At 47.4% G+C, this 12,756-nt stretch overlaps 2 protein-coding genes across 6 annotated transcripts in view; one reads left to right on the top strand and one right to left on the bottom strand.

The window, feature by feature from the left end:
- Positions 1 to 5,249, bottom strand: part of arhgap4b (Rho GTPase activating protein 4b) — a 31,034-nt gene extending 25,785 nt beyond the window's left edge. The window contains exons 1-2 of one of the 4 annotated variants that reach the window (XM_036953155.1): positions 4,832 to 5,244; positions 3,492 to 3,621 (exon numbers count right to left, since the gene is read on the bottom strand). In XM_036953155.1, coding sequence (XP_036809050.1) covers positions 3,492 to 3,561 — 70 coding nt within the window. In that variant the 5' untranslated portion in view covers positions 3,562 to 3,621; positions 4,832 to 5,244. Of the gene's footprint in view, positions 1 to 3,491; positions 3,626 to 4,831 lie in introns of all 4 variants that reach the window. The other 3 variants (XM_036953154.1, XM_036953156.1, XM_036953157.1) reach the window with 3 other exon arrangements.
- Positions 5,250 to 8,750: 3,501 nt separating this feature from the next.
- cyhr1 (cysteine/histidine-rich 1) lies at positions 8,751 to 12,333 on the top strand. Of its 2 annotated transcripts, none has more exons than XM_036953158.1 (6): positions 8,751 to 9,861; positions 10,562 to 10,656; positions 10,813 to 10,956; positions 11,482 to 11,702; positions 11,835 to 12,013; positions 12,094 to 12,333. In XM_036953158.1, exons 1-6 carry the CDS (start codon positions 9,559 to 9,561, stop codon positions 12,304 to 12,306), a joined length of 1,155 nt encoding a protein of 384 aa, XP_036809053.1. In that variant the 5' UTR covers positions 8,751 to 9,558; the 3' UTR covers positions 12,307 to 12,333. The 2 variants fall into 2 exon arrangements, with proteins under 2 accessions (XP_036809053.1, XP_036809054.1); XM_036953159.1 differs by having other exon boundaries at positions 8,754 to 9,861; positions 11,482 to 11,693.
- The last annotated feature ends 423 nt before the right edge of the window (positions 12,334 to 12,756 follow it).

Consider the following 12,756-nt stretch of genomic DNA (forward strand, 5'->3'; position numbering starts at 1 on the left):
AGTCACCGTTCTAGTTTACCTCCACCCGGTACCCTGCCCTGCACCTTAGTCACCGTTCTAGTTTACCTCCACCCGGTACCCTGCCCTGAACCTTAGTCACCGTTCTAGTTTACCTCCACCCGGTACCCTGCCCTGAACCTAGTCACCGTTCTAGTTTACCTCCACCCGGTACCCTGCCCTGCACCTAGTCACTGTTCTAGTTTACCTCCACCCGGTACCCTGCCCTGAACCTTAGTCACTGTTCTAGCTGACCTCCACCCGGTACCCTGCCCTGAACCTTAGTTACTGTTCTAGCTGACCTCCACCCAGTACCCTGCCCTTAACCTTAGTCACTGTTCTAGCTGACCTCCACCCAGTACCCTGCCCTGAACCTTAGTTACTGTTCTAGCTGACCTCCACCCAGTACCCTGCCCTGAACCTTAGTCACTGTTCTAGCTGACCTCCACCCGGTACCCTGCCCTGAACCTTAGTTACTGTTCTAGCTGACCTCCACCCAGTACCCTGCCCTGAACCTTAGTCACTGTTCTAGCTGACCTCCACACAGTACCCTGCCCTGAACCTTAGTTACTATTCTAGCTGACCTCCACACAGTACCGTGCCCTGAACCTTAGTTACTGTTCTAGCTGACCTCCACCCAGTACCCTGCCCTGAACCTAGTCACCGTTCTAGTTTACCTCCACCCGGTACCCTGCCCTGAACCTAGTCACCATTCTAGTTTACCTCCACCCGGTACCCTGCCCTGAACCTAGTCACCGTTCTAGTTTACCTCCACCCAGTACCCTGCCCTGCACCTAGTCACTGTTCTAGCTGACCTCCACCCGGTACCCTGCCCTGAACCTTAGTTACTGTTCTAGCTGACCTCCACCCAGTACCCTGCCCTGAACCTTAGTTACTATTCTAGCTGACCTCCACACAGTACCGTGCCCTGAACCTTAGTCACTGTTCTAGCTGACCTCCACCCGGTACCCTGCCCTGAACCTTAGTCACTGTTCTAGTTTACCTCCACCCAGTACCCTGCCCTGAACCTTAGTCACTGTTCTAGCTGACCTCCACCCAGTACCCTGCCCTGAACCTTAGTCACTGTTCTAGCTGACCTCCACCCAGTACCCTGTCCTAAACCTAGTCACTGTTCTAGCTGACCTCCACCCGGTACCCTGCCCTGAACCTTAGTCACTGTTCTAGCTGACCTCCACCCGGTACCCTGCCCTGAACCTTAGTCACTGTTCTAGCTGACCTCTACCCGGTACCCTGCCCTGAACCTTAGTTACTGTTCTAGCTGACCTCCACCCAGTACCCTGCCCTGAACCTTAGTTACTATTCTAGCTGACCTCCACCCAGTACCGTGCCCTGAACCTTAGTCACTGTTCTAGCTGACCTCCACCCAGTACCCTGCCCTGAACTTTAGTCACTGTTCTAGCTGACCTCCACCCAGTACCCTGCCCTGAACCTTAGTCACTGTTCTAGCTGACCTCCACCCAGTACCGTGCCCTGAACCTTAGTCACTGTTCTAGTTTACCTCCACACAGTACCCTGCCTTGAACCTTAGTCACTGTTCTAGCTGACCTCCACCCAGTACCCTGCCCTTAACCTTAGTTACTGTTCTAGCTGACCTCCACCCAGTACCCTGCCTTGAACCTTAGTCACTGTTCTAGCTGACCTCCACCCAGTACCCTGCCCTTAACCTTAGTTACTGTTCTAGCTGACCTCCACCCAGTACCCTGCCTTGAACCTTAGTCACTGTTCTAGCTGACCTCCACCCAGTACCCTGCCCTGAACTTTAGTCACTGTTGTAGCTGACCTCCACCCAGTACCCTGCCCTGAACCTTAGTCACTGTTCTAGCTGACCTCCACCCAGTACCCTGCCCTTAACCTTAGTCACTGTTCTACCCGGCTTCCATCTGGTATTCTACCCTGCTGCACCTAAGAGACTGCTGCCCTATGTACATAGTCATTGAACACTGGTCACTTTAATAATGTTTACATATTGTTTCACCCATTTTATATGTATAACTGTATTCTAGTCATGGCTCAGCCTATGTAACTTATTTTTTTGTATTTTGCTGGATTATGTGTGTAATAATTGTTTTATTGCTAGGTATTGCACTGTTCGCTGAACCTGTCATAACATCTGCTAATCTGTGTACACAACCAATACACTTTGATCTGATTTGTTGCTGGCCTAAAGGCTGCCAAGAAAATGATTGTAGTACGATGGAAGCCTCAACACTCACTCTTTATCCATCAATGTATACTCACTTTTTTGGTGTACAAAACATTAGGAAGACAAAGGAGAGGAGACAGCCCATTACAACATTGTTGCCCAAAGACCCATAAAAGAATGCACAACTTGTTGTATCTTGAGACGAATGGGGTTTGGCAGCCGATGACCTTACAGAGTTCCACTTATTTCAGCAAAAAACATGAAACTGCAGTTGCAGTGGGCTAAGGAATGAAAACACTGGACACTGGAGAATTGGGAAAACATTGCCTGGTCTGATGAATCCCGGTTCCTGCTGTTTCACACTGATGGGAGTACCACGGTATGGAGAAAACCACACGAGTACGTGCATCCATCATGCCATGTCAACATTGCAGGCTGGTGATGGTGGTGTGATGGTGTGGAGTGTGTTTTTATGCCACACATTGGGCCCCTTGATAAAAGTGGAGCAATGTTTGAATGCCACAGGATAGCTGAACATCATTGCCAATCAGGTGCATCCCTTCATCGCAGCAGTGTATCCATATGTAAAGACATTGTTTTCAGCAGGATAATGCCCCATGCCACAAGGCTAGGATTACCCAGGAATGGTTCCACGAACATGACAGTGAATTCAGCTTCCTGCAGTGGGCTGCCCAGTCACCAGATCTCAATCCAATTGAGGATCTGAGGGATGAGATGGAACAAGCCATTTTCGCAGTAAAGATCCACGACCAGCCAACTCGACACAACTGTGGGAAGCATTGGAGTCAGCATAGGCCAGCATCACTGTGGAATGTTTTTGACACCTTGTAGAGTCCGTGCCCCAACAAATTGAGGCTGTTCTGAGAGCAAAAGGAGGTGTAACGCAATATTAGGAAGGGGTTCCTAATATTTTGTACAGTCAGTGTCTGGTGCGTTCACGGAGCTACAGAAAGTACTTTGAATGTGCTGCTTTAAGTTTTTCTTTTTTCTTTTTCGGGTCAATGTGTGTTGATTTCATTTGATCCCTAAAGTCCTCGGGTGGGCTGGGATGGGGGAGGGGAGTTGTAACCTATTTGTGTTTGTATGTATTCATGTTTGCTGACAGTTATTATTACTAAATAAAAAACATTTGATCACAAAAGAAGTTCACACAGTACATGCATGAACACACACACGAACACACGTGTACACACATACACACATGTATGAACTCACATGAACATACACACGACAACACAAGTTAGACAGTACATGCAGTATACTGTATGTATGAACACACACACACACACAGAAAAGTATGTGTTCTCACCTTTGATCTGGGAGTCATACTCATATAGACTCCCTCTCTGCATCCTCAGCTTTCCATGTGATGTCATCATGTCTGCCTAGTCCCTGACCTCTAACCCTGTCAATAGATCCTCCAGGTCTCCAATATGAATCTGGCTAAGCAGATGAACATGAGTGAGAGAGAGAGAGGGGGGGGGGGGGGGGAGAGAGATGAATAGAGTGGAAGAGAAAGAGCGATACAGAGAGAAAGAGAGAGATGAAAAGAGAGAAAGAAAAAGATAGAGAGAGAAAGACAGAGAAAGAGGAAGCGAGAGAGAGATAAGGAGATTTCATCTCCTTTTATCTCCTTTAGTCCTCATCTGGACTAATCGTCAAAGAGTCCTTAAATATTCAAATACAATTTATAATGCAATCACATGTTCACATATAACACACTGTTACAAACAACAGACATAACACACTGCCATATTGACCAGATAAATACTCTGGCAGTCTGAAAAGGTAGATTGGTTCCTTCATCCACCATAGTCCTGCGCATCCGCATCGGGAGACCATGAGTAATCTGAATAATGAAGGTTATGAAGTGCTGTAGGGTTAGGGTTCACACACAAACACACGCACACCCTGCCACATCCTGTACTGCTAACAGACAGCTTCACCTTGCCTTTTAGAACCTCTTCCATGTTGCTTCCTATTAAAACTAACTGGCTAGCACATGCTAATCCACTGATAGCTGGCTGGAACATCAGTGGATAGACTATAGATCCTGTATATGATATGAAGAGTCTCAGATTCGTCTGCTCCAATAGAAATCCCTGATCATGCTATTAAGTAGTGTGACACACACACACACATTATGAAGCAGTGTCATGGCGGTGTTGGCTAGCTGAGCTCATGCGCAGAAACATTTGATCATGTCAAATTGCCCAACTGTGCATGTGCACACACAATATATAAAACGAATGAACACACACACACACACACCTAAACACATTCATCGGCACGATTTATATGCACATCCACAAACACACCATTAAGATATATAGACAAACACACACACACACACAGACACACGGACACACTGAAAATTCTGCACTAACATTACATCATTAATAATCTAACCATCATATTCCATCCATCATACATCAGCAAACGCAGGGTCAATGCAGTCATACACACACACACACATAGACACACACACACACACACACACGCACACACACACACACACACACACACACACACACATGCATGCACACAAACAGTGTAATACATTAATTGTTCATACATACATACACACACACAAACTCATACACACGCCTCTGTCATAGCTATGAATAACGCAACCCATGACAGCAGTACCTCCCTGTGCAGTCCTGTGTTCTCTCGCTTCTTCTTCCTCTCTTCTCTTCCGCCTCTCTTCTCCTCCTCCCTCTCTCCTCTATCGCAGAGACCAGTGTGCGGATCAGACAGATTTTTCTCAGCTCAGTTCTCTCCTTTGCCTCCTCCCTCCTCCGTTTTCAAGCACATCCTCAAAACAGCCCTCCCTCAATCTCTTTTTTTCTCCTTCCCTCTATCAAAAACAGCTCTCTTATATTTCCCTATTTTTCTCCCTCTCTTTTACACACACAGCCCTCTTCTCTGTCCCCATCTCATTTTCATCCTCTCTGTCACATACATACTTAGCCCTCCTCCCTGTCTCCCTATCTCTCCCTCTCTCTCTCTCACACACACACACAGAACTCTCTCTCTCTCTCTCTCAGTGAATGTCATAACCTAAGCCACACCCCCATCCTCTCCTCTTTCCTCCTCGAGGCCTACTAGATATACCAGATACTGTCTTCCCCTCTCAGCCTCTCTCTCTCTCCCTTTTCCTCACACCCTCCCTCCCTGTCTATATCGCCCCCTCCCTCTCCCTCCATCTCTCCCTCCCATTCTCTCGAACTCTCCCTCCATCTCCCTTTCTCTTTCTCAGCCATTAAATGTTTTTCTGACGACCTTGTATTGTTTAGCTTAATACAATCACCATCGAACAGCCCCTCAACACACAGTCTCTCAACACACATGCATGCACGCGCACACACACATACACTCACATACATATATACACACAGATACACACAGTGTTGCTCACTGTCTCCTCTGCATCCTTCATCTCTGCTCAGTCACAGCGGATGTGGTGAGGAGAGAAAACGCTAGATATAACACATATTTGATACAGTCATTTTCAACATATGTAGCCAACAATGGTTAATTGGCTGATTCAGATTCTCTATTGGCCCATTGCAGAGCAATTTGGTTTCAGCATAATAAAAACAGCAGAAAAAAATATACATAGTTTGCTATACCTCCCAAAAAACGTTATACTTATAGAGAAAATAAATATGACATTTTCAATAATAAGGTTAATTAGTGAAAAGAACAGCAGTATAAAAAAACAGGTCACGACATAGACGAACACTGTATAGATGTGATATGCTTTTGATTCAATTCCAGAACAATAGCATTTTTTGGCGTATTGGCACCACCTGGTGTATACTGAGGGAAACGCTAGCTATAGTGGTATCTGAGGAAACTACAAATCACTATTGCAATGTGGAGAATGTAGGTATGTGATGTCGATGATAACCCCTCAATAAAACCACAACCGAATCCCCGAGACAGTTTTTGGCAGAGGAGGCTGGTGGGGGGAGTTCTTGGAGGAGGGGCTCATTATAATGACTGGAAGAGAATGAATGGAACAGAGTCAAACGTGGTTTCCTTATGTTTGATACCATTCAATTGATTAAAGTCCAGCCATTACAATGAGTTTGTCCTCCTATAGCTTCTCCCACCAGCCTCCTCTGGTTTGTGATATGTAGTCTTGTGGATTTGACTATAGCCAGGGTAAGTTAAAGAGATTCTTTGGTACTTTTGTATACTTTTTAGCCAGTAGTTCTGAAAGCAACGCTCATGAGGCAAAAGTGTTCCCTGAAAATTGCTTACTACTACACGTCATTGCTCTCTCTCTCTATTTGTGTGTATGATGTGCCTCTTGCTAGCTGTCACTCAAATGGCGAGGGGCTGAAGCTCATTGGCTGAACTCGAATATCTAGGGTGCTGGCCCATGTGGGGGGAAATGTGGAGAAAATGGCGCAGCACAGCTTCCAGAAAAACAGTTGCTTTCAAACTAGGGATTTTGTGGCTAAACAGTAATTCTGCTCATAGATTATGCATGTATGAACTACACATTGACCGATCCAGCTCAAAGCAGGAGGTTTCAAAAATACTTACTAGTCGCCAAAGATCCGGAGCATGTCTTTAAGTTAAGTTGGCAAGTAAGTTAAATTGTTAAGTTAAGTTGTTAAGTAAGAGTTGAGTTGTATTTGGAGTGGTTCAGTGTGAGAGGGAGGTGATGATGATGGGTGTCACCAATGGCAGTGTGACTTTTGTGGCGCAGGTTCACTTCCTGTCTCCTCCTGGGTGTAAAGGGGAAAGGGAACTGTTTTGTGTACATATGCTACATATTAATCTTGTTTGACGATTGATGGTAGGGTAGTGACTGCTGAGTAACTTGTGTGTGAGTGTGTTTGTGTGTGTGTGTGCTCGCACGCACGCGAATAGCAGATATTGGTCTCTGACCATGTCATTTAGCTCATTTAAGGCATGTCCCTTTGGCCAAAGACATGCTACGACCCTACGGTGCCTGATCAGACAACTGATACCATGACATTCTGCCCCTGCACACACACACGCACACACGTCTAACAACCCCACCCACCCACGCCGACATACACACACAAAACTGCAATCTCAAGTCAAACCCTTCCACACACTATTCAGACTAGCTCCCCTTTCCTGCCCTGAGGATATCCTGGGTTGCTCAGCCATTTTGATTGACAGCTGTCACCCCCCATAAACACCTCACAGCAACTGGATTGGCACAACTGGAAGATGGGGGAAGGGACTGAAGGTTTCACTCTTGTGAATGAATATAGTAAAATACAGTAAAACAACATAAAGCAGTCAAATACAATAAAGAAAATGTATACAGTCAAATACAGTAAATAAATGAATACAGTCAAATACAGTAAAGAAAAAACGGCAACAAAAGAGTCCCATGATTGAAACTAAAGGAAGCTATAGATTTAACACACACACACCGTCCCCTTGCATAACTCAATTCTCAAACACATAAACCTAAATAGAATGGTCGTAATAACTACCATCGACACTCACAGAATTACACAACAGACAGACAAGGCTTACTCAAACTCTAACCCCACCTGCTCACTTTCTTCTCTGGCTCACGAGTTAATATGGGTGTTTCAGATACAAGACAAACATTTATGGCAAAGTTTTCCTTTGAGAGTATTTTATTTTGAGTGACCAAATAGTGTAATAACAGTGTAATGATCCTTAACAAGATCACAAAAACTGGGTCCTCTGGGGGTGGCCTATCACTGAATGTATCAGTCTATTAGCCTACATCATTTGACAAATGAAGGATAGGCCTATTGTTAGCACTGTTTGTAGGCTAGCCTACACTGTGTGTACAAAACATTAAGAACACCTGCTCTTTCCATGACATAGACTGACCAGGTGAATCCAGGTGGAAGCTTTGATCCCTTATTGAGGACACTTGTTAAACCAATGTAGATGAAGGGGAGGGGACAGGTTAAATAAGGATGTTTAAGCCTTGAGACATGAATTGTGTATGTGTGCCATTCAGGGGGTGAATGGACAAGACAGAATATTTGAGTGCCTTTGAACGGCCTATGGTACTAGGTGCCAGGCACACTGGTTTGAATGTGTCAAGAATTGCAACACACCTTGGTCTTTCACGCTCAACAGTTTCCCGTGTGTATCAAGAATGGTCCACCACCCAAAGAACATCCAGCCAACTTGACACAACCGTGTGACGCATTGAACATATGCCAGCATCGCCACGTAACGCTTTTGACACCTTGTAGAGTCCATGCCCCAACAAATTGAGGCTGTTCTGAGGGCAAAAGGAGGAGTACAAGTACAACACAATATTACAAGGTGTTCTTCATGATTTGCACAGTGTATATTGTGCAAGGGCAGGGTCAACCAAGGGTTTTCTGGTAGCATGATGTGTCTGGCCATTTCTGGCTGTGTCCAGGAAGGTGACGCCATGCTGGTGAGGTGACGTGCCCCATTTTAGTTAAATTCATCCTACCAGTATATTCATTCAGTCACTGGTCCGACCACGCTGACCCTGCAGACAGCCACTACGCATGCGCATCCACACTCTCCCCCCCCCCCCCCCCCCCCCCCAAGTCATCTGATACAACAAAACATTCCACTGATAGCCAATCCGCGATGCAGCCCAGGGACTGGCAAGAAAGGCCATAACAGCTACTGGCAAAATATTGACAGTTTCTCCGAAACTCGGGCTTAGTTTTTTTGTGACCTTGGCTGAGTAACACCAGTAAGGATCGGAAATCCTTAGCGCCGAGCTAGGGTGTAGTGAAGTCGGGGAGAGGAAGAGGCGACCGTCCGGACAGGAGAAAAACAAAGATGGCTGTGTAGTTAGAGAGTAGTCCCAGCGAACTGTCTGAACATATCTCTGCTTTTTCCAAAACTGACACTTCCCGGGGGCCGGTGGATAGTGAGCTGGTACAGGGGTAAAGCCATTAACCGATCAGCCGAACCGGGCAGTTGCTGAACGTCCGCTCACGCGCTGGCACGGCAAATAAAATAATGGTCAACACAAAAACATCTGACGGGGTGTTTTGTTATAGCTAGACAGCGGAGAGAACTGGAGTGTTTTGTGAGCTTGATACCTATAGCCTAGTAGCTAGCTGAATTTCGCTTATCTGCCAACATCGCTAAATATCCATCTACAAAAAACGATAATCAAATAACAATTTAGGATATTCCAGAACGTTACGCGAGGGTTCGTGATTCTAAATTCCAAGCGCGTTATTGCGTAACATTGCCTACGAACAGGCACGCTATCTAGCTAGCCAACTGACCCTGAGCTGGGTGGCTTGGTTTTCCCTTGCCTGTGACGTTAAACCTGCCAGCTAGGTAACATTTGTGACGGGTAGCTAGCTAACGCCTGACAATCACCACCACCCACCATGTCCTCGGTGGAAGAGCGGGGAGAGGTGGGCGTCGCGGCCACCCCAGGCTCCTCCTCAGGCGGCCTGGGTGTTGTGGCGGTGGGGGCAGCCCTGGAGGCAGTCGTCGGGGGGCCGTCTATGCTGGAGGAGGTGAGCATCCGGAGAGGAGAGGGGCTCGGTCCCGAGTCGGATCCGGACGAGCCGCCGCCCAAGAAGCGGATGAGACTGCCGGAGGGAGAGTCGGGAAAGCTGGAAGAGAGGCTGTATTCAGTCCTGTGCTGCACTGTATGCCTAGACCTGCCCAAAGCCTCCGTGTATCAGGTAAATACTGTCACAAACACGTCTGTCCCTGGCCTATTGACTTTGGCCCTCTTGTCAATGCTAGCTAACTTCGTATGAAGTAAGCCTAACTAACATGTCTGTTAGTTAGCTAACTAGGCTGTCAGGCAAGAAGTGGGGGTTGAAGACATTGTAGACTGAGCACCACCTGTCATGGACTGTAACGACAGGCGAAGAGTTGTAGGGCCCAGGGCCGCAGCCTAGCAGCTACGTTAACTCTGTAGCTAACTTGTTCAGGAGGGTTAGCCAGAGCTCAGCGCAGTGCAGAGAGATGATCTGATCTATAAATCATCTGGATGTAGATAGCTAGGTGTCTGAAATGGCTGCCGATTCTATTCAGATTAGCCAACAACAAGACATGAACAGATACAGATGTGTGGATCCCAGGCTGCCCCCTAGGAGTTAGGAATAGGCAAACCCCAACACATCTGCATGTAACACTGAATGAACTGCCTGCCTCACACCCAGTTTACACCTGTGTCATTACTGTGGTTTGGTACTGAGTAGTATGCCCTCAAATAACACCTGCTCTCCCCACCCCCAAAGACTGGTTAGAAAAGATGGCCATTCTCTGTACTATGCATTTTTCTATAGCGTATGAACACGGATTTATAAAGACGACTATCCACAGTATGGACACACCAAACACACCTACATTAACTATTTCCTCTCTGCTCTACAGTGCACCAACGGTCACCTGATGTGTGCTGGCTGTTTCATCCACCTGCTGGCTGACTCTCGTCTGAAAGAGGAGCAGGCCACGTGTCCTAACTGCAGGTCTGTACACACAGTTTATAAATACAGTTGAATTGAGTGAGTGATTGACTGATTTAGGTGACTCTGTTTTAAGTGTGAGATTAGTAACCGCTTCTCTATACAAATATAATTGGATTGACTGGTTGATTGATTACCCCCCCCCCCTTCTCCCTTTAGGTGTGAGATCAGTAAGTCCCTGTGTTGTAGGAACCTGGCTGTAGAGAAGGCTGTGAGTGAGCTGCCCACAGACTGCCCCTTCTGTCTCAAACAGTTCCCTCGCTCCAGCCTAGAGAGGCACCAGAGAGAGGAGTGTCAAGACAGGTACTCACCTCATTGGTATTCACGCACACACACACTTTGTTTTTCTATCCTCGTGGGGACCTACAATGTATTTGTAGAAACATGGTTTGCTTAGGCCTTGGGGAGGGAGGGGATATGACTTGCTGCTCTTCTGAAAAGAAAACAGCTGATCTACTTACTGACCAAACTGATTACAGGGTGTGTGTGCGTGCCTGTTCTGTTGTTGTTATGACGATCAGATGACCCTGCTGCAGGTGTTACTGACAACCAGCAGTAATTATACAGCCGGTCCCAAATCACTTCTTACCCCTCCCCCTCTGCCCTAACCCCTCCATGTTTGTAGATCTATAGGGTGATGGGTATAAGCAGTGCAGTGGTGGAGATTGTACCATATTCCTTACAGATCTGCAGAAACTAGGGGGTTGGACCAAGGGGGAAGGGTAGGAAGCAATTTGGGACTGGCTGAAAGACACAAAACAAATTTGCTTATGGTCTTATTCCTCCTTATGATTGGCCCTAAACTCCCACCTCCTGATATGTTGCCAGGGTGACACAGTGTAAGTACAAGCGGATTGGCTGCCCGTGGAAGGGGCCGTTCCACGAGCTGCCGGCCCACGAGGAGGAGTGCTGCCACCCCACCAAGACTGGCACAGAGCTGATGGGCATCCTGGGGGAGATGGACCAGAGCCACCGCAGAGAACTAACCCTTTACAACTCTATATTCTCCCTGCTCTGTTACGAGAAGATTGGCTTCACAGGTAGGCTAGGTACACAGTACGCACTGTCTTACACACCATACCTGACTACCAGGACAATCGTTCCTATCGTTCTTGAAGGACCAGTCACACACATAGAAAACATGGATCTCTCTAATTCATTCCTCCCTCTCCCCTGCGCAGAGGTCCAGTTCCGGCCGTACCGCACCGATGACTTTATAACCCGTCTGTACTATGAGACTCCTCGTTTCACCGTGTTGAACCAAACCTGGGTTCTGAAGGCCAGGGTCAACGACTCTGAACGCAACCCTAACCTCTCCTGCAAACGCACCCTCTCCTTCCAGCTCATCCTCAAGAGCAAGGTACACACTCACTGAACTTATGCGCGCACACTCACTGACGTACACACACTCTCTCTCGCTAACCCTCCTCCTCTCTGTAGGTGAACTCCGCTATAGAGTGTTCCTTCCTGCTGTTGAAAGGTCCGTACGATGACGTGAGGATCAAGCCTGTGATCCACCACCACGCGTTCAGCAACGACACCAACGAGACAGACTACGTCCCCCTGCCCATCACCGACTCTGTGGAGTGTAACAAACTACTGGCTGCCAAGAACATCAACCTTCGACTCTTCATCTTCCAGATCCAGAAATAGACGGGGGGGGGGGGGGGGGGGAGAAAGAGGGGTAGAGGAAGGGGGAGAGAGGACCGAGAGAGGGGTAGAGGAAGGGGGAGAGAGGACCGAGAGAGGGGTAGAGGAAGGGGGAGAGAGGACCGAGAGAGGGGTAGAGGAAGGGGGGAGAGAAGACTGAAAGAGGGGCAGGGGAAGGGGGGAGGAGAACGAAGAGAGGGAGAGCTTGTTCACCCCCTGAAGTTTGAGATTAAAGTGATACACCACTGAACCACTGATACCTCTTTACACAGACACACACACCACTGGCTGACATACTTCTGAGAGTTTTATAGAACCCTAACTTGGGGTGCTTTCATTGTTGCTATGAAGACAAGGTGGTGTTGCCAGGGGAATTTGTCTGTAGAGACTGACATGGTTCTTCCTATGGAGACGGGGATGTTGCTAGGGGAGAGAGGGTGTTGTTGCTATGGA

This window comes from Oncorhynchus mykiss, chromosome 18, assembly GCF_013265735.2.
Source record: "Oncorhynchus mykiss isolate Arlee chromosome 18, USDA_OmykA_1.1, whole genome shotgun sequence".
In the NCBI taxonomy this organism is placed as follows: domain Eukaryota; kingdom Metazoa; phylum Chordata; class Actinopteri; order Salmoniformes; family Salmonidae; genus Oncorhynchus; species Oncorhynchus mykiss.

Coding starts and splice junctions, on each gene's coding strand:
- cyhr1 (XM_036953158.1), top strand. CDS start 9,559: ATGTCCTCGGTGGAAGAGCGGGGAGAGGTGGGCGTCGCGGCCACCCCA. Junction 10,657..10,812: donor GCCACGTGTCCTAACTGCAG/GTCTGTACACAC, acceptor TTCTCCCTTTAG/GTGTGAGATCAGTAAGTCCC. Junction 12,014..12,093: donor AGCTCATCCTCAAGAGCAAG/GTACACACTCAC, acceptor TCCTCTCTGTAG/GTGAACTCCGCTATAGAGTG.